This window comes from Drosophila ananassae, chromosome 2L (genome assembly GCF_017639315.1).
Source record: "Drosophila ananassae strain 14024-0371.13 chromosome 2L, ASM1763931v2, whole genome shotgun sequence".
Taxonomy (NCBI): Eukaryota; Metazoa; Arthropoda; class Insecta; order Diptera; family Drosophilidae; genus Drosophila; species Drosophila ananassae.
The window spans coordinates 28,975,254-28,998,072 of NC_057927.1; the positions used below are offsets into that span (position 1 = coordinate 28,975,254).

Consider the following 22,819-nt stretch of genomic DNA (forward strand, 5'->3'; position numbering starts at 1 on the left):
CAGCGAGAGGCCACAATATGTACATTGTAAAGAGTCAATGCCTTTGAATAAAGAAGGCATTTGCCGAAAAAAAGCTGTGTGAATTATTTCTGGGCTCGGGTAATCACGACGAAAAAATAATTTCGGGGAAACGTTTCCACAATCTTTGTGAGCTAGCCGAACAACAAAAACAGTTCGTTCCACCCCCCATGATGTTATTATACCCTTGCAGAGGGTATTATAATTTTGGTCAAAAGTGTGCAACGCAGTGAAGGAGACATCTCCGACCCTATAAAGTATATATATTCTTGATCAGGATCACCTCCTGAGTCGATATGAGTATGTCCGTCTGTCCGTCGGTCCGTCTGTCCCTTTCTACGCAAACTAGTCTCTCAGTTTTAAAGCTATCGAGTTGAAACTTTGCACACACCCTTTGCAGGCAGTATATAAGTCGGAACGGCCGGGATCGGTCGACTATATCCTAAAGCTGCCACATAACTGATTGATCGGAAATGCCATAACTTTGGTGTTTTTTAAGTTAGAGGGTTGGGACTTTCCACACATGTTATATTTGACCAAAATATCTTACGTACAAAATTACATATCGTACAAAATTTCATAAGGATCGGCCGACTATATCCTATAGCTATCATAGAACGATCGAAATTGGCATAACTTTGGTGTTGTTTCAAGTTAGAAGGATGGGAGTTTCAATGGATTCCTCTTGTGGCAAAATAATTCGATATACCAAATTTCATAAGGATCGGCCAACTATATACGATCCGCTATGTATCTAATAATATAAGATGCGTGGCGCCACCTAGCGGACTGCGACTCAACTGCAAGGGTATATAAACTTCGGCTCTGCCCGAAGTTAGCTTTCCTTTCTTGTTTTTAATTAAATAAATAAAAATTTAGTTAATGCTAAAAAAACCCACATACACAAAAAAAATATGAGAGGCTATAGCGGTACAGAACAGAACAGATCCTTTAAAGGTGCCAGATCTTCATTGAGTCTTTCAAACACGGGAAGAAATTTATACGCCAGCGCTCCAAAATCAAACCTTCAAGGCGCTGCCAAAGTAATATCGAAGCCAAGATGGCCAACCTGCAGAAAATAACCTTCGTAGCTTACAGAAAAAAAACATTATGCATAACCTTGTGCAAATTCAAAACATCTTAATCCAGATTTTCGAATCCCAACAATAATAATAGATGCAGGTTGTTCGAATAGAAATGTGGAACTGGGAAAACCAAAATTCCTCCAAACAAAATTACACCGATATTATGCTGGTGACAAAAACACATATCACAAATAAATACAACTTCTATTTTAGTAGCTATTTGTTCTACAGAACAGCGCACGGAGTAAAGTTCTTTGACCAAATCAAGCACATCTTTTAGCACAGTCTTGCAAAAAAAAACTATCTACCAGCCCCATTAATAGCCCTACAATCTCACAGCGGCAACATGACTTTTTCAGCATCTTACTGTCCCCCTCAACTTCGAAGGCACAATCTTGGACTTCTTCAACGCTTTCGGGGAGAGATTTCTAGCAGCTGAAACGCGAAATATACACTCTGGAGTTCGCCGGTCGTCTCGCAAAGGTACTTAAAAAAACTGTATTACGTCTCTCCGGATAGCCTAACCTACTGTCCTGCAGACCCCAGAAAACTGCTTGATCTAATCGACTTTTATGAGAGGGAGAATATTCCATGCAATCTAATAGATCGCTCCAGAACCTCTCATCTGCCAACGCTCTACTAGGAACGCTTCTAGTCAAAATACAATAAGTAAGTAAGGGCACAAGGTGATTTAAACTTACAGCTTAACTTCGAGGAGCACATCGACAGCTCAACCATTTCTCTGAATTCAGTACGCAGCAGCAATTTTACACCAAAAATCACATACGAGTCGCCAAATTCCTCTCTCAAATAACATTTTGATCACAAAGCTTGTGCACAACGTGAGTACATAGAAAAGCCCGAGAATATAATGATGCCCACCCAAATGTGAGTACCCGAGCAACACAATCACCCCAATTTGAAACTCAGCAGTAAATTGGGTTCGTAGTGATATAGACGGAGGAAAAACATTCCAACTGTGCTATAGATGGGCAGTTCGCTAGCGATGAGCTGGTGTGCGACGAGAGGGCATCCGTGACTCACGGTGAGCGAGTCCGTAAAGCTCATACAAAGTGTGGTGGTACAAGGAGTTAAATATTGGTAGAGCATGTAGTCAGAATGGCGATAGCCGGTCCCGGTGCATGTGGACTATGTGAAGGTGGCAAGCCAAGTAGAGGATTGGTCATTCCGGTTCGACTGAACAGGAAACCCTTTAGAATTCGTGAACTGAGTGTTAGGGTCGGCATAGTGTTACGGTCTGAATATAAGCACATTCCCGAAGGCGATGCCAGAGGTACTTCAGGGTAGAGCGCAAAGATGGCCATAATGTACGATGAGGAGTGGCCAATGTGGAAAGAATTCATGAGCAGTTGCATCATGTGTTGGAGGAGTTCCATCAACCGCCTGTCCAAAACAGGCAGCAAGAGAAGGGATGCAAACATGGAAACACAATGTTACTGGCAATGATGGACCGATTCTCGAAGTGTACGGAATAACGTAACGAAAGGCAACGACCGAGGCGCTACAAAAGGAGATTCGCGAAATTATTGTCGCACGATACGGGTGCCAAAAGTAATGGTGACAGATAATGGTGATCAATTCTCCAGGTGGGACTTCAAAAAGTTCCTCGACGAGCTCAACGGGCGGCATCAATTCACCACGAAACTAACGACAGGCCGCCCACGGTTGTGGAGTTCGTTTGTCCAGTGACTCGGAAATTCGGCACGAAGGAGAAGAGGGCACACCTAAGCGAGCACAAAGGCCAACCAAAAGCATAGAAATAGAAAAATAGATAAAATTAATAATATACCATATATAAAAAATTAAAAATTTAAAAAAAATCTAAACCAAAAAAAAAAAAAATAAATAATATATATACATACAAAAAACACACAACGTGAAAAAAGTAATTTGAAAAAAATGTAAAATAAAAAATAATTATATAAATAATAATTAAAATAATAGAAAAAAAGGGAACGACCCTGTCGTTTTCGTTTCCAGAAGAAGGGGAGAGGTGGATACGGGTACCCACATTTAAAAAAAAAAAACAAAAACAAAACTTAATTTTTGAAAAAGAAATTGAGACGCGGATTGCGGAGAGAAGATCGTCCACACACCATCTCCGAAGCAGGAGGAAGTGTGAGGAGGTGAAATCTCCCTCATTCAAGGAGGAGAGGCATCCGAGTGTTAAGCACCATGGGAAAGGGGAAAACGTAACATGGAATGTAACAGTCCTTGGAGAAGCAGCGTCCCCAGGAGAGTGACAGCGGGGGAGAAATTTCGAGAATTTCGAGAGGACGCCTAGTCTCTGGACCGCCACGAATACTGCATGCCTGTGCTTAATGGCTTAATGCCTGTGCTTGTTCGGCTGCCAGGTACCAAGACCGCGTATCCTGCCAGGCGTTTGTCTGGGAGGTGTGCCTATTGGCGACCAACCAGTTCATTGCCTACGATGAGCTCAGTGAGCCCGCAGCAGAAACGAAGCAGGAGCAGAGACACAGAGCGAACACAATAACGACAACAGAAGCAGCCACCGGCGCGCAACGAGCATTTACGCGGCAGAAACAGAAGGAGAGCCACGCAGGATACAACAGTACGAGTGCGGGAATCCGAACAAAAGGAACCATAAGTTGAACCAGCAGCTAGAAACCAGGCTTATCCATTCTTCCTGGCGTAGGCCCGAAGAGTGGTAATGTTGGCAATCAACACGGAACGGCGACGTTGAAAAAGAGCCAACAGTAGCCGGAGGAGCAGCATGGATCCGGTGGAAGAGCAGAGAAGGGCAGAAATATTTGCTGGCAGTTGAATTCATTGAAACTTGTGAACTTGTGCACACAAGCGAATTCCCGCTGCAGTGCTGGAAACGAATTAGCGTACTTTTAACCTGTCACGTTAGCGTACGGAGGCTGGATTAGCAGGACCCTTGCCCTTTGCTCCAGAGTGGGTCTTTCAGATGGAACCGCTGCTGGCAATCGATTGAGGCACAGAATCTCGTTCACATTAGCATGGAATACAAAACGACGGTTATTAAATCGTTTCTCCAAGAGATGCAACGCGACATCATAATTCTCCTTCGAGATTTCCAAAGCACGAACTGTCGCATATCCTGCTAAGAGATTGCCTGAGGGTGAGTTTATTGGCGACCAGCGCGAAACGGCGACTGGTGAACGATGGGAGGACAACCATTGACGGCGAAGCAGAAGCAACCGGAGGAGCAGCAAGGATCCGGCGGAGGAGCAGAATACGGGGAGTTTAAAAGTCGAAATCTGTACATTGGTCCGGATTCCGTTTTTTTCCATATTTCGGAAAGTTCGCTGTGACTAAACTCATACGTGCCTCTATATTACCAAAATGTGAGAAAAGGGGGACAAACGGGGATAAGTTTTTGGTTTGTGGTTAAAGATAACACTCACAAGTACAATCTGGACCAATTAGTTGCTTTCAGTATGGAAAAGCTTATTAGTTATATTCCACAAAACACGGAGAACGCATGTTAGTTTTCTAAAAAAATACACATAAATTGGACATTAAACAATATTAAATCCTTAGAACTACACATAAAATAACAATATAAATTAAATAGTGCATACCTTAAAGACCTTACTTTACGTTACTTTTCATAATTTAGTTGAATTTTGTGGACCAATTTAACTCGTGTGACACAGCATTTCTATTCGAAAAGAGCTGATCGCAAGCTTACTTCTAAAAGCTCTCAAAAGCTTTGGTGGCGCTTTTAAAGTCTTTTATTAAAATTTTTTTTTTTAAATTTATGATAAATTTACTTTAACAATAAAATAAGAAAACAACGATATATTAAAAATCGACTTTGTGCCAAAAAAATGGAATCTGAACCATAGTGCATTGTATAGAGTCTTTGAATAAAAGAGGCTTCAATGAGAACAAAGCTATCTGTGTTATTTTTGGGCTCGGGCCATCACGTTGGATCAATAAATTCGGTGAAACGTTCTCAAAATCTCTATGAGCTAGGCACGGCAATAGTTATGAGCAAGGAACAGCAAAGACAGTTCGGACAACCTGATCGATTGTGCCATGACTATCGAGAAAGCCAAACGTATGTGCCGGGATAATGTTGTGGTCTGTGATGTATGCTCTGTGCGATGATGGATTAGATTTTCGGAATCATTTTTCTGACTAGTAGCTAACATAATTTTTATTTTAAAGTGGAAGAGGAACCTTTTTATCCGCACATTTTTCAAGTTCCTTATTGTTATGTCATAAAATACTTAAAGAATATTTAAAATTTATTAAAATATTAATTCAACTTATACATTTGGAAGGCTTATATATATTTGATATAAATAATTTTATTTTATTAAGCTTGTAAATTTAATGAATTTATTAATATATCAGTCTAAAAAAACACTCAAGTAGTTATTATGTGTATTTCTTGTTTAACTTTTTTAGTTCGCGGTGGTGGTATTGGTGGACTTTGAACATGAACCTCATTGAGATCCTTCACTACATCAATGTTATCACATTTTAAACCTTTAAATATTTCTTTTACGTTTATATTTTTTGATACAAATTTTGTTTTTTTACAGCTTAGAAAATAATTTTTAATAAATACTTTACAATCTTTAAACTTGAACCAAATGGTTAAAAACAAGCAAATGAGTATCAAAAGAATAGAAATTGAAATAAGTATATAAATCAGGGATTTGATTTCATAATTTTGTGCACTTGGCTCTGTGCCAGTTATATTTTGTTCCAGAATGGAAGGATGCAAGGGTCGAAAAGGGCTTTGAGCGTCCCGTGTAAGGGCAATATCCGAACAAGACCGAAATTCTTCCTGAGGACCGCAACCAATAGCACCATTCCCATCACTGCACATGCCCCAGTTATTGCCGGCAACATAGCGCCATTGAAGAACGCATTGGTCACATGTATATTCTAAAATTTAAAGCAATTATAACAACACTGTTTTTATATAAATTTTGTGTGGTTCAAAAATATTACCTGGTAGTTGTGCTTTTATCTCATATATACGACTGCCGTTTCGTGGATAAAATCGAAAGTTCATGTCTTCAGGATTGGGTTGAAAAGGAGAGCCCCCAAGTATGCGCAGCACATTCTGATCAAAGCATTCCTGTTTTGCACTTGGAGTCGGACATATTCGGAACTCAAAAAAACTATAAAAAAAAACAATGTTAATAAAATTCTGCTTTATATATAGCTGCCTTACCCCATGTGGCTAGCCGTTAGCTCTATACGAATCATCATTTTCGATCCAGGACGATATCTTCGCACAATCAAACCTTTTCCCCATTGACCACCATTTTCATGAGGACGTGGTTTCGGCATATCCCACGCATCGCCACACTCGCCGCATTTACCACCGTTTTGTTTCCACTGTCGAGTAAATCCACCACAGTATAATTCATGGTCATTATAATCAGGTAGTGTAGAAAATCCATAGCGCCAGGCCGATGCCCTACTGGGTGGTTCAATTAATCTTCCATGACCCTCACAATTCAATATGATGCAACCGATTTCAAGGAGAAAAATTATTTTAAGATCAACCTTAATTTTGTTTCCTGCCGTCAAACAATAATTATCAATAATTATTAATAATATTTTTGTCACAATAATAATAATTAATATACATATGAAAATATATAAAAAATTGCATAAATATTAAAACAATTAATCTTTTAATCGGTTTACTGTCGGATCTTTCCCCGTATAGCCGTATTATATGCGGTAATGCCCTTCGGTTGGGTGGGCGGGTGATGGGTTGTTCGTATGCGAGGGAGACGCTCGAAAAAAAAAAAAATATAAATAAACATATAAAATGGAATTTTAGTCTTGCTAAAACTCGAAATCGGCTGAACATAATGATAAATATAATCTTGGCAATATTAAACATTTCATATGTTCGTTGGGGTCAAAAAAAGTTTAAAAGATGAGAAAAATTTTAAAAGTTGACCTTAAAATAGCCCCTTTCCTTGTATGCAAAGTAAAATTCCCACAATTGGTTCCACCACCAGATCCTGGATCTTACGCTCCTTAATATTAATGATAAGAGATAATTCTAAGCAATTCATGGCAAAAATTAGATGGCCTTACTATTAATAATATCATTAATATAAACCGGAAATAAATATAATGAAAATAATTTTTAATTATAATTAATTATATGTTATAATTAATATATTGAATCGAATCGAATTTTATGAAAAGTCACACAGGAGTCTTCATTTAAACTTCATTCAAACAATACTTCGGTTAAAGTACTATAACTCCTAAAATAGTCAAATCTTACAGCTCATAACCTGCGAACCTGACTCGGCGGTTGACTTATTATAAATATGTATGTTTACACACGAATACAATATATGCAAACGCTTGTACGCCACTAGTATTCGGGTATAGCTTAAGGAATTTTGGTACCCAATAACATAAAAATCATCTAATTTTTCTTCTAAAAGTAGCGTGACTTCACTTAAAAACTTAAATGGAGAAATTTAATTAAGGAATTTAGGGGTCTGACTTTTAATATTTGTAAAAATTGGTATTCTTTTACTTAGACAAAAGTAGGTCAAAAATGTTTTATATTATTTATTCAATATATTAACAAAATAACGTCGGAAAGCATACTTTGTTTATTCATTGTCAACCAATTAATGTTATTAATTTTGTAACAGTAACACAAACGGTATTTGTTTTTAAACTTATTCTTTCGCAAAGATCCAAATATGAGCTATACATATATCGTCCATATTCGACTTAATACTTAAAACCACTAACGATTTCCACGGTGCTATGTTTTGGGCCTCGAAGTCTCCCCAATTTAAATCATATGTCTAGACGAACAACAAAAATTTCGTCTTATGATAAAAATATCATACTTAATGATTTAATGGGTAGGCTACATTATGTTTAGAAGAAAATATTTATTCTTCTAAAAAAAATATATATATATGTACTTTAATGAATCTTTAAAATACATAAGTAATGCATGCAACAAATAATTTTTTTTAAAAGTACGCATTTACCAATATGTTAACTTTTTAAATATTTTGACGACAATGTCATTACTTTCCACTTCTCTGCATTTTCAACTCTTATTAAAACTGGTTTTGGAGAAATTGATAAGACCAATTCTGCGTGCGACTGGGAAGAAATAACATTTTGTTTCCGTTATTAGCAAAATATCGGCTTAAAGCCATTAAGACTGGACATGATTTTTAATTTTTTATTTTCAAAATCAAAAATAAAGTCGAGTTAAAATATATATTAAGAGGCTAAAGCTAACTCACATAAAAGCAAAAGTATATATTTTGTATATATTTTTCACTTGATATATAATATACATAATTATTATATATATGATTATGATTTATAAAATCATTGTTGATTTTGATTCAGCTTCTGATTTTTTTTCAGCTTTATATTTTTATCCAGCTTTATATTTTTTATGTCAGCTCATGTTGGTTATTAACTCTTTCTGAGGGTATTATAATTTTGGACAAAAGTGTGCAACGCAGTGAGGGAAACATCTCCGACCATATAAAGTATATACATATTTTCTTGATCAGGATCACCTCCTGAGTCGATATGAGCATGTCCGACTGTCCCATTGTCCGGTTGTCTGTCTGTTTCTACGCAAACTAGTCCGTCAGTTTTAAAGCTATCGAGTTGAAACTTTGCACACATACTTCTATTGTTTGCATTATTATATTAGGCCAAAATTCTTATCTGCAAAATTTCATAAGGATCGGCCGACTATATCCCTGTTCGATCGGAATTGGCGTAATCTTTTTTTTTAAGTTTGAATGATGGGACTTTCTACCGATTCTATTTTGGGCAATTTAATCCGATCTGCCAAATTGAATACGGATCGGCCGACTATATCCTATAGCTGCCTTATAACTGAACAATCGGAAATGGCACAACCCTTTATTCTATTTTTCTTCAACTTCTATTTTTATACCCTTGCAGAGGGTATTATAATTTTGGTCAAAAGTTTGCAACGCAGTGAAGGAGACATCTCCGACCCTATAAAGTATACATATTCTTGATCAGGATCACCTCCTGAGTCGATATGAGCATGTCCGTCTGTCCGTCGGTCCGTCTGTCCGTCGGTCCGTCTGTCCGTCTGTTTGTTGTTTTTTTGTTGTTTTTTGTAGTTTTTTAAGTTAGAAAGATGGGATTTGGTACAGATTCTATTTTGGGAAAAACAATCTGATTTGTCGAATTTCATAAGGATCGGCCAACTATATCCTATAGCTATCATATAACTGATTGAACGGAAATGCTATAACTTCGTTGTTTTTCAAGTTAGAAGGGAGTTTCAATGGATTCCTCTTTTGGCAAAATAATTCGATATGCCAAATTTCATAAGGATCGGCTGACTATATACGATCCGCTATATATCTAATAATATAAGATGCGTGGCGCCACCTAGCGGACTGCGACTCAAATGCAAGGGTATATCAACTTCGGCTCCGTCCGAAGTTAGCTTTCCTTTCTTGTTAAAGATGCAACCTTCTGTTCTATTTTTCATCAACTTCTACTTTTAAAGATGCTTGAGTCTGGTTGTACATTTTTATTAGAAAACTGTAAGGGTATATCAACTTCTAAGTTAGCTTTCCTTTCTCGTTTTAGTTGTTTTTTTTTGACATCTCAGTTCCTATAAAGTATAAATTCTTGATCACACGTTCGGAATCACAGCCTCTCAGTTTTTAAGCTATAAGCTTGCAAAATTTTAGGAAATCGATTTTATCGAAATTCTCATAAGGATCGACGAACTATATCTGATCCGATACATATATAAAATTATAAACTCTACTTAACTGCAAGAGTGTATCAACTTCAGCTTCGCCCGAAGATAGCTATTCTTTCTTGTTGTTCGAGGAACTTCAAGTATGCAGTTTAAGGTAGTAGACCAATGTTCTGAATCGAAGCATTTCCTATAAAATATTTAGAAATATAATTCTTGCTTCCAATTGACGTCATTTGGTTCGTAAATTGTAACTGACGAATTCATGCCAACTTTCAAAATCAAAGGGCAAATATATCACAAAGCTGGCGCCCTGCTCCCGTTCCCAGACAGTGAACATAAATTTCTTCAAATTTACTTCAACATCAGGTATGGGAAAAGAACTGCGAGTATGTAAACTCATTGTTTGGGATGAATGTACCAAGGCACACAAAAAAGCGTGTCTGTCGTGTTCTTCATTTCTTGATCGTCCAACCACAATACGCCACAGAGAAGCGTGGCAGGTTACAGCTAGTTTAAAGTAAAATTGAGTCAAAAAAAATTTGTTGTACCCTATAAAGTATTAAAATAAACATGTAAAAGTTACAAGACGATTGCATTTTATTTTCTTCTTTAAACAAAAATTCAAAAAAACGTCCAAATTTCGGCCGTCATATTGGTAGTAAGGTAGTAGCTTAAGAAACTGAATGCCATCCATTTTAAATGTACAGCCTACTATTTGGCTTTGAAAAAGAATTTAGGCAAAAACCCTATTTAATTGAAGAAAATATTTTTGATTTCAATGAGAAAATAAAAATCTTTCATTAGAAAATGTTTTGTTAAGAAATCATAGAAAACCAAAAATTAATGTAGAAAATCAGAAATTTCAACTTTGGATGAGTATTCCAAAAATTTGGTAACTTCTAGATGCCATTTTTAAATTTTAGTTGATATACATACAATGAAATGTACTGAAAATAATGATCAAGGCGATTACACGGCCTGCATAATTTAATATATGGTAAAATTTGATCAATTTCTTCTTTTAGGTGTACCGCGGAAACCCATGTTTGTTTTGGACTTTGATCAGGGGACCCTAAAGGATATGGAGAGGGTGAAATTATGCGTGGAGATTTTTTGCTGTTGGCCTGTTTTTTTTGCTGTAACATATCACAATTTTTGTTCAATCCAATTGAAATAGAAATTGTAGAACTTAATGACGAACTTATTGACCACTTAATTACATCAAAATCGTCATAAAGTTATTTGATTTACTTGAAGTATCTATCTAATTCATGTTGACTTTCTCAACAGATTAGGAAAAAATTGTGCAATTAATCCAAAAGGGATTTTTTTCCATGGTGGAGGTCAACTTGTCGGACAATGGCACCAGACACACAAGCGGTTAGGCCAGCACATTTGGCAATTGTTTTATCAACAAAATATGCTGGCCCGGCCTGTCAGTGAAATCGGTTTAATACATTTTAACGAGCAGACAGTATGAAATTCCATTTTGATAAATAATTACATGCCAATTCATGCCAATATAACAGCGGACGTAAGTCCCCTAGGTGGCGACGCGCATGCCCTAGCTTGTAGCTAGCGCGTGAAGACTCTATATATCATATAGCCGAAGAATTCAAAATTTCTGTGTGCGTTCAATCTGAATGAGTGATCTACCAAATGAAAGGTATCATCCCGATACAACATTTTATTCAAAACTTATTCAGTTAAAACAATTTTTAAAGAATTTCCCAAATGATTATGGAAAAAGTCCCGTCCGCATATGCCTTATTTTTTATGTTTAAAATTTCTAAAAGTTAAAGTGTGTTTATTACTAAAATTGAAGCCATGTTTGTTCTACGATTTTTTTTAAATTACTTAAGGTTTCCTTTAAAAATTATAAAGACTCTTAAATTAAAAGACACGTAAGTTTACAACCAATGTAACTAACTTCACATGCTATACTTCCATAGAAAGGTTTTTTTTAAATATCTAATTCACTTTCATTAATATCAAATTTGTAAATCGTAAGAAAAAAAATTTCATGTGGAGGAGGGTAGCCTTTGAGATAACGCAACTTTTGATATATCGTATATATCTGGGGAAAATCGCTTATCCAAGATATACAAGATAAGTAGAGCTACCGATGGTGTTGGCTGTGAAGCTAAGGATCGTATTCATAGTATTACATAATCTAATTGGGTTGCGGATATGCTTTTTGCAGTTTTAGTTAAAAACTGACCCCTGGACGCAACCGCACCACGAAAAAAAAATAATCGAAAACAATTCACAAACAGTTGATGGCGCTTTGCACTAGCGGCCTTTCGTGTAGGGCGTCGAAGGCACCATGTGTAACAAGGTAGCTCAATAGAACATATTGACTTCAAAATTAAAGTCCATCTAACTAATGAGCCTAGGCTACAAAGAACAATAAAGCGCATGGGAAAATCAAAAAAGATTGAACTCCTAATAAGGAGCAAATTGTGGACCGAAGCGGCTAGATTCACTGAGAGAACTAATTAAGGAAAATTACAATAGTTAATGCCGGCACAAAACCCAACGGAGCCTCTGTTATGTGTGCATGAATTCCCGCCCATCTCTATAGCTGGCACACCTTCCAGGAGTACGTCAGGCGGGATGTGCGGTTTTGGTGCGGAAAAGTGCACGAGGGGCTTCCCTACTTTTCAGGATACAATCACGGATGTGTTCGCCACTTGCCGCCTCACACTTGTATGCAAATGAGTAACTTATACCAATCCCAGTTGTAGAATTAAGATGATTACTTTGCGGGATTGACCGTGTCGCTGGCCTTGAGCTCAGTGGACAATAAAATATTAGGTTTAAACGGCTATGCCGCAGTTATTCTTTATTTAAATTCAGCGAGGTTGTTTCCTCTTTACATACAGAATAAAACTGAAAATGCATTTCCAACAGCTAGCCAAAGATGGCGGTTCTCAGCGGCTGGCCGGTCGTTGATGATGACGGATGACGGTATCTACGTGGGTGACCGGTTGTAGGTCGCTTGGCTGGATTTCACAATGGGGGACCCCTCGTGCATGGAGATCTCTGGCACATCCGTTGCTAATGGGCAAAATGTGGCACCTGGTGACGCAGTGCAATTTCTAATTTGATGAATTTTGCCGTCACAATCAGCGATGACGTTATGCATGATCCGCAGCATTACATTGTGGTGAGTGACAGAAAAGATGGTGATTTTCTTGCATGCGAACTTCATTTTAGGGAATTTAATTATAAAGTGTAAAACGTGAGCGGATTGGAGTATCTTTACGGACAACACGGACAAAAGGTCCCTGACGGGTGTGCTGGTGGGCCCTTTTAACCAAACTGCTTCTAGATCTGCATGATCTAATATATTTGGACAGACAATATTATTTTTTTGGCTAGGGTAACCGCGAGCATTAAATTCTGCAACTCCATCATGAGCATCCTATTAAGAGCAAGTAAAATCTCGTATTAATGGCAAGTGTCAAATTGCAACTTTTTCGCCGTGCTTAAGATTAAGGTTCTTCTGAACTTTAGTATTATGTTCTATTTGTTTGTTGTTTAAATCGATAAGTTGCTGTTCCTTAAATGTAATCTTTTCCAGATCATTCGCATCCGGAGTTTCCGCCACGACCTTTAAAATGGTTCCTAAAAAGTCCAAGCTCCTAGCCACCCTGTGGTGCACCTCCTAAGAGTCTAAAAGGTCTCGGAGGTGGTCCGTGTCGACTTGCAGGAGCTTTTTCATTTGCGATTTTGGGAACATATCACTCATGTCGGCAATTTTTTCGACCACCCGCCTTTTCGAGCCCGCCTCCGAAAGGATCGAGGAATGTGTTACATACCAAACCCTACCCACACGAGTATTTGTCCTTCAATGATAGGAATGTATTTGGCCTTCGACAAAAAAAAAGAGTACAGTGATGTCGCGGAACGGATTAGGGTTATCGATAGTTAGTCAAGTTTAAAAATTAGCGCCGCAGTATTATATGTATCTATAGCTTTGGTATTTAAGTTCAGGTTATTCGGTCCCACTAATAGGGTAAACAGAGGAAAACAATTTGGCGGAATTAGACCGATTTGCGCCATCACAACAAAAGGGAAGAGAAACTGCGGTAGGTTAAAGACTAAGTTGTTGTAATAGCTAAGTAATCAATGTAACTCTTCCAGAATAATACGTTTACAACACCAACAACTATTGTCCAACACTAGAGTGTTTGTTTAAAGGCATTCCCCGTGATCGGCCAAGCGGCGACATTATCTTTTATTCGCACTCTGCGATGATGCCCACGAAACATTCGCCCCGGCGTAGCCCCAGGCTGGAAACCTCGGGTGTTCCCGCAACTGCGACCACCATGGCCACAGAAACTTGCACCCCGGCAAGCTCTGCGAGTGTGGCTGGTGATCGGCAGCGGCCACAGACTCCGAAGGAAAGTGGAACAGCCGCCAGAAAAGCGGCAATTAACCTGCAGCCCGAAGCAACGGGACAGATTACGGACATGGAAAGGATCGCTTGTCTAGAGTCAGAGCTGGAAAAGGGAAGGGCAAGTGGAGGACAAGCAGAGGCCGCCAGGGATCCCGTTGGAATCGGGGCATGCGGCGTTGGAGTGAACGGTGCGGCGAATACACCGCCATGTTTGAGTGGAATGCTGCCACGCCAGGGAGCAGCGCAACAGCAGAGTTCTAGTGGAAACCTGCCCAGGCCGATGAGTGACAACCTGCAAACGGAGCTTCACTCCAAGCATCGCTACAGTTGCCGGCACAATTGAGTGCAAGTTTGCCGCCACAATGGAGTGAAAATTTGGCGGGGCCGCTCGGCGGCCATTGTGCAAACGGGCAACCAGTCACACGGACACACACACCAACAACAACAGTGGGCTATTCTCCGCCATTTTGTGTGACAGCCACGGCGCAGCCTGGGCGAGGTTATGTTCATCCGCCACGGGAGCCGACACACAACTTGGAGGTATCTGCACCATCGCCCCTGTCATATGAAGTGGCGACGGCGAGAATACCTGGATGGACGCCACGTAGATTGCCTGATCTTCCCGATTTCGAGGGTCAGCCAGAGGAATGGCCAATATTCCTGTGCGCGTTCACGGAGACAACGGCAGCCTACCAGTGTACACAATTGGAAAACAACCAGCTGCTAGTGAAAGCCCTGAAGGGCGATGCCAGCGAGACAGTGAAGTCGTTGCTCATCCATCCCAGCAACGTAGAAGCTGTTATGGAGCAGCTTCAATTCCGGTATGGACGTCCGGAGCTACTCATCCGTAGCCAACTTGATAGCGTGCTCGATGTGCAGCCAATTCAGGAGGCCAACATCGCAAGGATCGTGCCGTTCGCGACGAAGGTGAGCAACCTGGCAGCGTTTCTGCAGTCAACCACGATCGGCAGCCAGCACCGAGGGAACCCCACCCCAATGGAGGACCTGATCGCCAAGTTGCCGCTGAGCAAGAGGTTGGGCTGGGCGAAGCACGCGGTCACGGTACAACTGTATCCGACAGTGGTGCACCTAAGCGAATGGCTTCATGAATTCGCAAGACTGGTGTGCACTGTCACGGACGTTGGAGCCAAGGAGCAACCGAAGCAAAGGATCCAGCACGCGAATAATGTTCGCGAGGAGGAGCGGTATGCCAACCGCCCCAGATGTTGCCCTATATGCGAGGGCCAACACCAGTCCCTGGACTGCAAAGAATTCAACGGCGTTTCTACGACGACGCGGATCGAGACTGCAAGGAAGTTGAGGCTATGCTTCTCGTGTCTGGAGCCCGGACACATGTCCCGGTTCTGCAGGAAGAGCCGCGGATGCAACGTCTACGGATGCCAAATAAGGCATCACTACCTTCTCCACGAGTCACCTGGACATCCTAGACGGTCGTACGTCGCAGAGGGAGGCCGCAGGAGCGACCAGAGAAGCAGTCAGGACCGACGGCTGTTCAGAGACAGCAGCAAACGGAGTGGAATGCCACGACCAGTGGATTCCAACGAGAGGAGACGTCCCACGTCAGCCCGAGTTAAAGGCGATCAACGTGTGACCGCCAGGAATTGACGCATCGGAACCCGAGCTGCGTTGACTCGATTGGATGGCACCTACTATCCCGGATTCTACCCGTGACGCTGTACGGGGAGAATACGTAGGTCGACACCTATGCATTGCTGGATGAAGGATCGTCTGTCACGCTCATCGACGACGAACTCATCCGCAGCCTGAACCTGAAAGGCGAGAGTCGCCAAGTGAACGTGCAATGGTTTGGTGGGAAATCTGCCAAAGAGCACACGAAATTGGTCAGCCTGCAGATCAGTGCAGCGGGCAAGCCAAAGCGCCATGGGCTAAAGAACGTGTACGGAGTAGCCAATTTAAACCTTCCGATGCAGAGCCTGCGTCGGGATGATGTACAGGCAGTGAAGGCGAATGCGCGCCTGCCTCGGTGCGACACCGAGGATCCTAATTGGACTGGATCATGCGCATCTTGGAATACCCCTCAAAACAAGAAGCTATGCATCTGGAGGACCATTTGCAGCAGCCACCGCACTTGGATGGGTGGTGTATGGACCGGTGAGCGGAAAGGTGAGCTCACCGCTTCAGAGTTCGTGCCTCCTAGCCGTGCCCCAGGATAATCTTCTGGAGAAGATGGTCAGCGATTATTTTGAAATCGAGAATTTCGGAGTAAAGCCGGCACAGCCAGTCGCAGCTGGCGGAGTGGAGCTGGCGCCGTCAGTCGCAGATGGCGGTGACGCACGGGCCCTGAGAATCCTGGAGGAGACGACTAAGCGAGTAGGTCGACGATACGAAACCGGGCTGCTATGGAGAGACGACGAGGTGAGACTGCCGGAGAGCTACAATATGGCGCTCAAGAGAAAAAGTTCGGGGTGGAAAACCCGAACAAACCTGGAAAAATCCGGCTGGTCTTCGACGCGGCTGCCAAGGTGAACGGCGTGTCCCTCAATTCAGCGCTACTGAAAGGCCCACAGCGCTACAAGCCACTCCCCGCAGTGCTCTTCCATTTTCGGGAAGGAGCAGTTGGGGTTTGTGCAGACATCAAGGAGATGTTTCATCAGGTACTAATGCAGCCACAGGATAGAGGTTCCCAGAGGTTCCTGTGGAGGAACGGAGATGACCAGCGGTAGCCGGACACATACGAGATGCAAGTGATGACGTTCGGAGCAGCTTGCTCACCATGTTCGGCGGACTATGTGAAGACCGTGAATGCCTCTGGCCATCAAGGAATACCACTACGTGGACGACTACGTCGACAGTTTCACCAGTGAAGAAGAAGCTATCACCGTTTCGACACGGGTGAGAGAAATTCATGCAGATGCAGGATTTGACTTTTGTCGATTTACTTCCAGTTCGGCAAGTGTGGTCAGAGCGTTGAACCCACTTGAATCCATCGCTAGCGACAGATGGACCGAAGCTGAGGAGAAGTTACTAGAAATGTACTGACAGCCGGCTGCAGATGACTTCAAGTTCGGCATCAAATATCATCGAGTCCCGAGATCGTGATGACAGGGGAACGCGTCCCTACCAAGAGGGACTCCTAAGCCTGGTCATGTCCACGTTTGACCCGATTGGATTCCTGAGCTGCTACACGGAGAACGGAGACGTGCAGGCGCATTTCATAACTGGAACTGGACCGCGACTGGAACTTCAAGCAGCAGGATTGGGCACGAGACTGATGGACACCGTCAAGCAAGAGCACGGTGTGGCGATCAGCAGCTGCGTATTATGGACGGACTCTAAGACTGTGTTGCACTGGATAAGCAGCACCCACCGGAGATACAAGCAGTTCGTCGGTAACCGGGAGGCGGAGATCTTGGAACCCACGGAGGCGTCCCAGTGGAGGTGGATTCCGTCGGGCGAAAACGTGGCAGACGACGCGCCGAGGCCGCGCAAGGCCGTGGACCTGAGCATCGGTTCGCGATGGCTAAGCGGTCCACCATTTCTACGAGGACCAGAGGAAAGCTGGCCAAGATCGAGCGAGGGGTGGATCCCTCCGCCGCCCGACGAAGAGGAAATGAAATGTGAGTTTGCCTTGGTCATGGTAAACTTCATATCCTTGCAGAGATTCTCGAACTACAATCGACTGTTGAGGAGCACCGCATGGGTGCTCAGATTTATTCGCGCACTAGTACGGCAATCGCAGCGAGAAGCGTTTGCTGAGAACAGCCAAGGGAAAGCCGCCAAGGGCTGCCGATTGCATGGACTGTCCCCATTCTTCGACGAGGACGGAGTAATGCGAGCCAGCGGAAGGATCGACGACGCGACGTGTGTGCCATACAGCGCACGTCGACCGATGATACTGTGTCACGGTGAGGCACTGGCGGAGATGATCGTGCAGCATCACCACGAGAGGATGTGCCACCAAAACACGGAGGCAACCATCCGAGCGATCCGGCAGAAGTACTGGATTACGAACTTACGGAGGTTGCTACGAAGGGTGGTGAGCAAATGCAACGTTTGCAAGCTGCGAAGGGCACGACCAACTCAGCCCGAGATGGGTCCCCTACCAGAGGACCGGCTGCAGGACTATTTTGGACCGCTATTTGTGACGCACGGAGAAGAGGTGGGTGGCACTGCTTACGTGCTATCCGCAAGAGCCACAAGAGCTATCCACTTGGAGATGGCTCACGTTTTGTCCACCGATTTCTGCGTCGTCAGGATTAACTTTGTTGGAGCCGATCGCGAAGCCAGGAGGTTCAGCGAAGTGTTCGAGCCTGAACAGATCCAGAGCGAGCTGTCGTCTAAAGAGTTCGAATGGATCTTCAATTGCCCGGCGAACCTAGCTGAGGGTGGCGCCTGGGAAAGGATGGTGCAGTGCGTGAAGAAAGTGCTGGCGCACATGATGAAGGAACTTGCGCCCAAGGAGCACGTACTTGAGAATCTGCTGATTGAGGCGGAGAGCATAGTAAACTCTCGTCCGCTCACTCATCTACCAGTTACGGTGGACCAGGAGGCTCCACTAACACCAAACGATTTGCTGAAGGGAGCACCCGATGTCCCAGATCTCCCCATGGATGACGGACAGGAGTTCGTGAGATGCGCTACCAGGAAGCAGTGGCGCATGGCGAGAATGATGCGGGATCGATTCTGGAAGAGATGGGTGCATGAGTACCTGCCTACACTTGTGCGCAGGGAGAGATGGTGCAAGCATGTCAAGCCAATTCGCCGTGGAGACCTGGTGTTCATCTGTGATCCTGCCATACCAAGAAGGGAGTGGAAACGAGACGTCGTGGAAGAGGTGTTCACCGGGAGAGATGGAGTACCTCGTCGAGCGGCAGTGCGGACTAACGATCGAGCCAAGACAATAATTCGTCCCGCTTCGAAGTTAGCTGTCCTGGATGTGGTGAATGCGGCTGCTTCATGGGGGTGGGGATGTCGCGGAATGGATTAGAGTTATCGATAGTTAGTCAAGTTTAAAACTTAACGCCTCAGTATTATATGTATCGTTAGCTTTGGTATTTAAGTTCAGGTTATTCGGTCCCACTAAATAGGGTAAACAGAGGAAAACAATTTGGTGGAATTAGACCGATTTGCGCCATCACAACAAGAGGGAAGAGAAACTGTGGTAGGTTAAAGACTAAGTAGTTGTAAGAGCTAAGTAATCAATGTAACTCTTCCTGAATAAAACGTTTACAACACCAACAACTATTGTCCAAGACTAGTGTTTGTTTAAAGGCATTCCCCGTGATCGGCCAAGCGGCGACAAGTGATTTTAAACCTGTAGGATAAACTTTTTTATTATATTTTCTTGGGTTACCCACCATCAATTAAAAATGACTTAAATCTATTCAGTAGGCTACGAAAAATGGCGTTTCACTTAAGTGCCAAGTGGCTAAAAAATTTAAATAATCGTTTTAAAAAGAAAAATGAGTCGAGCGAGTCAGTATTACTTATGCCCTTATCAATTTTGAGGCATGTAGCCAGCTCCAAGGGGGTGCTATGGAAGCGCTCTACTTGTCCATTTGAGACGCTATGTAGGGGTGGCGTTTGCAATGTTAGAAGCGAAATGGTCGGTTAACATAGTCGAAATTGTATGCAAATTCAGCGAAGTCTCATTGTCGCAATAAATTGACCTAGCTTTTGGGTAGGAAATCATGAGTTGCTGGTCGTAATTCTTTAATCTTCTTGGATTGTAGATTGTACCAATAGATAATAGATTGTACCACCGCATATTTGGAAAATTTGTCTTCGCATGTGAGAAAATATTTCCTATCTGTGGCGAAGATGTCTATGGTTAACATTTCTCCCACATGAAAAGGGATCGGACTCTCACCTATCTCATGTTTTTTTCGGGTGTCTGTCATATTTGGCTCTGGCGCACGTTTTGCAATTGCTGACTATTTCGTTGGCCAGTTTAGCCATTTTTGGGAAGTAGTACTCAGTGAGTACCTGCTTCATATTCTCTTGTGCCCTATTGTGTTTTTGTATTATTATTGTACCCTTGCAGAGGGTATTATAATTTTGGTCAAAAGTGTGCAACGCAGTGAAGGAGACATCTTCGAGCCTATAAAGTATATATATTCTTGATCAGGATCACCTCCTGAGTCGATATGAGCATGAGCATAACTTTGGTGTTTTTTAAGTTAGAGGGTTGGGACTTTCTACACATGTTATATTTGACAAAAATATCTTATGTACAACATTTCATAAGGATCGGCTGACTATATCCTATAGCTGTCATAGATCGATCGAAATTGGCATAACTTTGGTGTTTTTTAAGTTAGAAAGATGGGACTTGGTACGGATTCCATTTTGAACAAAATAATTTGATTTGATTTATATGATTGATAATTTGAAATTTCATAAGGATTGGACGATAATATCATATAGCTGCCATATAACTGATTGATCGGAAATGCTATAACTTCGTTGTCAAGTTAGAAGAATGGGAGTTTCAATGGATTCCTCTTTTGGCAAAATAATTCGATATGCCAAATTTCATAAGGATCGGCCAACTATATACGATCCGCTACATATTTAATAATATAAGATGCGTGGCGCCACCTAGCGGACTCAACTGCAAAGGTATATAAACTTCGGCTCCGCCCGAAGTTAGCTTTCCTTTCTTGTTTTTTTTTGTATTATTATTCAATGAAAACCCTTGCACTAAACCACGCAGATATTTTTAATTATTTCTTTTTTTCTTTTCCTTCTTTTTTTCTTGGAAACAGTTTGGAAAATAAGTCCACTTACATGATTTTTTAATAGCTATTAGCTACTCTAAAAGGTTCAGGAATGTAGAATTTCCCACGTCAAAAACTTTTGCCTCCTCTTGGAGTGAGTGTGTTCTCTTAGTTGGGCGCCAATTATTAGCTTGTACCAATCCCAATTGTAAAATTAGCATGATTATGTTGCGGGATAGACTGGTCCCGTGTCGTTGGCCTTGAGCTCGGTCGACAATAAAATATTAGGTTTTAACGGCTTTTGCCGGAGTTATTCTTTATTTAAATTCAGTGAGGTGTGTTCGTCTTGACATACAGAATAAAACTGAAAATGTATTTCTTACAGCTAGCAAAAGTTGGTGGTTCTCAGCTGCCGCGCACATGTGCTGTGTTTGCCGTCTGAACACAAGCTTCCGGCATAAATCTGGGTCAGCGAAATGCCAGTAGCTAAGAATTTGAGACTCGTCCGGTTAACTTAGTTAACTTTCATACGCACTGCCGGATTCGTGGTGGGCCAGGTAATAGGTGTCGAGCCTTCTTCACTCCAGGAGATCGCTGAGCATACGCACCATAAGCATGGATCAGGGTCTTCTGACTAAACCTTGGTGTCACCGATCGATTTCCTAAACGGGCTTGTGTTCCCGAGCCACCCTCGCTTGGTAGGATCACGTCTGTTCGTCGTGGTTAGGATTCGGTCTGGCAATGGCCCAATTCGACTCGCATACACGGTGCTTCACTTATCGCACGGATTTTTGCACTCACTTTTATACTCATACTAGACTTTGTCGTACTCCCCAAAATCGTTCTTTCAGCTTAACACATTCAGCTTTCTTAGGAAAAATCTTTCACTTGGAGAGTCCAAAGGAGGTCCTCCAACTCAACACCCCCAGCTTCCTAAAAAGACTTGTCTCGGGTCGCACTTATAAAACGCCAGTAATACCCTTAATCTTCTTTGATTCTACCCTAGCGTTAATCATACATACCTTTCAGCATCATGCCGCCAACGGAAGGTGGGTTCTCTTTTATGCCCCCTCGATACCGGCCTTTGCTGTAGCTATCCCGGTTGGGGTGCTTGTTTGGGTCCCGGATCCCTTTCAGGGATCGCCGCGTCGTCTTCCATTCCTCCGCTGTCTTCTTTTGTTCCACCTTTGGCCTTCGAATCTCGCTTTCAGCCCCTTCCATCTGGTACTGACCACTCTTACTGTATCTAAAACTCCTCCTTTTCTTGGCTTTGCCCGTCCCTCCCACCTTTCTTGGCATGTGGGGAGGTTGAATCTCCTCATACTTCCCCTCTTCTTCGGGAACAACAGAGATGGTGGGCGTAAAATCTTTCCCCGGTCCCTCTGCAACCCACAACCCAGTTGTGCGCAGGGAGAGATGGTGCAAGCATGTCGAGCCAATTCGCCGTGGAGACCTGGTGTTCATCTGTGATCCAAGAAGGGAGTGGAAACGAGGCGTCGTGGAAGAGGTGTTCACCGGGAGAGATGGAGTACCTCGTCGAGCGGCAGTGCGGACTAACGATCGAGCCAAGACCATAATGCGTCCCGCTTTGAAGTTAGCTGTCCTGGATGTGGTGAATGCGGCTGCTTCATGGGGGTGGGGATGTCGCGGAATGGATTAGAGTTATCGATAGTTAGTCAAGTTTAAAACTTAACGCCTCAGTATTATATGTATCGTTAGCTTTGGTATTTAAGTTCAGGTTATTCGGTCCCACTAAATAGGGTAAACAGAGGAAAACAATTTGGTGGAATTAGACCGACTGTGGTAGGTTAAAGACTAAGTAGTTGTAAGAGCTAGATAATCAATGTAACTCTTCCTGAATAAA

At 42.4% G+C, this 22,819-nt stretch overlaps 1 protein-coding gene across 1 annotated transcript; it reads right to left on the bottom strand.

The window, feature by feature from the left end:
* Nucleotides 1-5,344: 5,344 nt before the first annotated feature.
* LOC26514305 lies at nucleotides 5,345-7,896 on the bottom strand. Its single transcript, XM_032449828.2, has 4 exons — nucleotides 7,722-7,896; nucleotides 6,307-6,658; nucleotides 6,081-6,253; nucleotides 5,345-6,014 (listed from the first exon to the last, which is right to left on the bottom strand). Exons 1-4 carry the CDS (start codon nucleotides 7,732-7,734, stop codon nucleotides 5,488-5,490), a joined length of 1,065 nt encoding a protein of 354 aa, XP_032305719.1. The 5' UTR covers nucleotides 7,735-7,896; the 3' UTR covers nucleotides 5,345-5,487.
* Nucleotides 7,897-22,819: the final 14,923 nt, after the last annotated feature.

Coding starts and splice junctions, on each gene's coding strand:
- LOC26514305 (XM_032449828.2), bottom strand. Junction 6,254..6,306: donor CTAACGGCTAGCCACATGGG/GTAAGGCAGCTA, acceptor TTTTTTTTATAG/TTTTTTTGAGTTCCGAATAT. Junction 6,015..6,080: donor GATAAAAGCACAACTACCAG/GTAATATTTTTG, acceptor TTTAAATTTTAG/AATATACATGTGACCAATGC.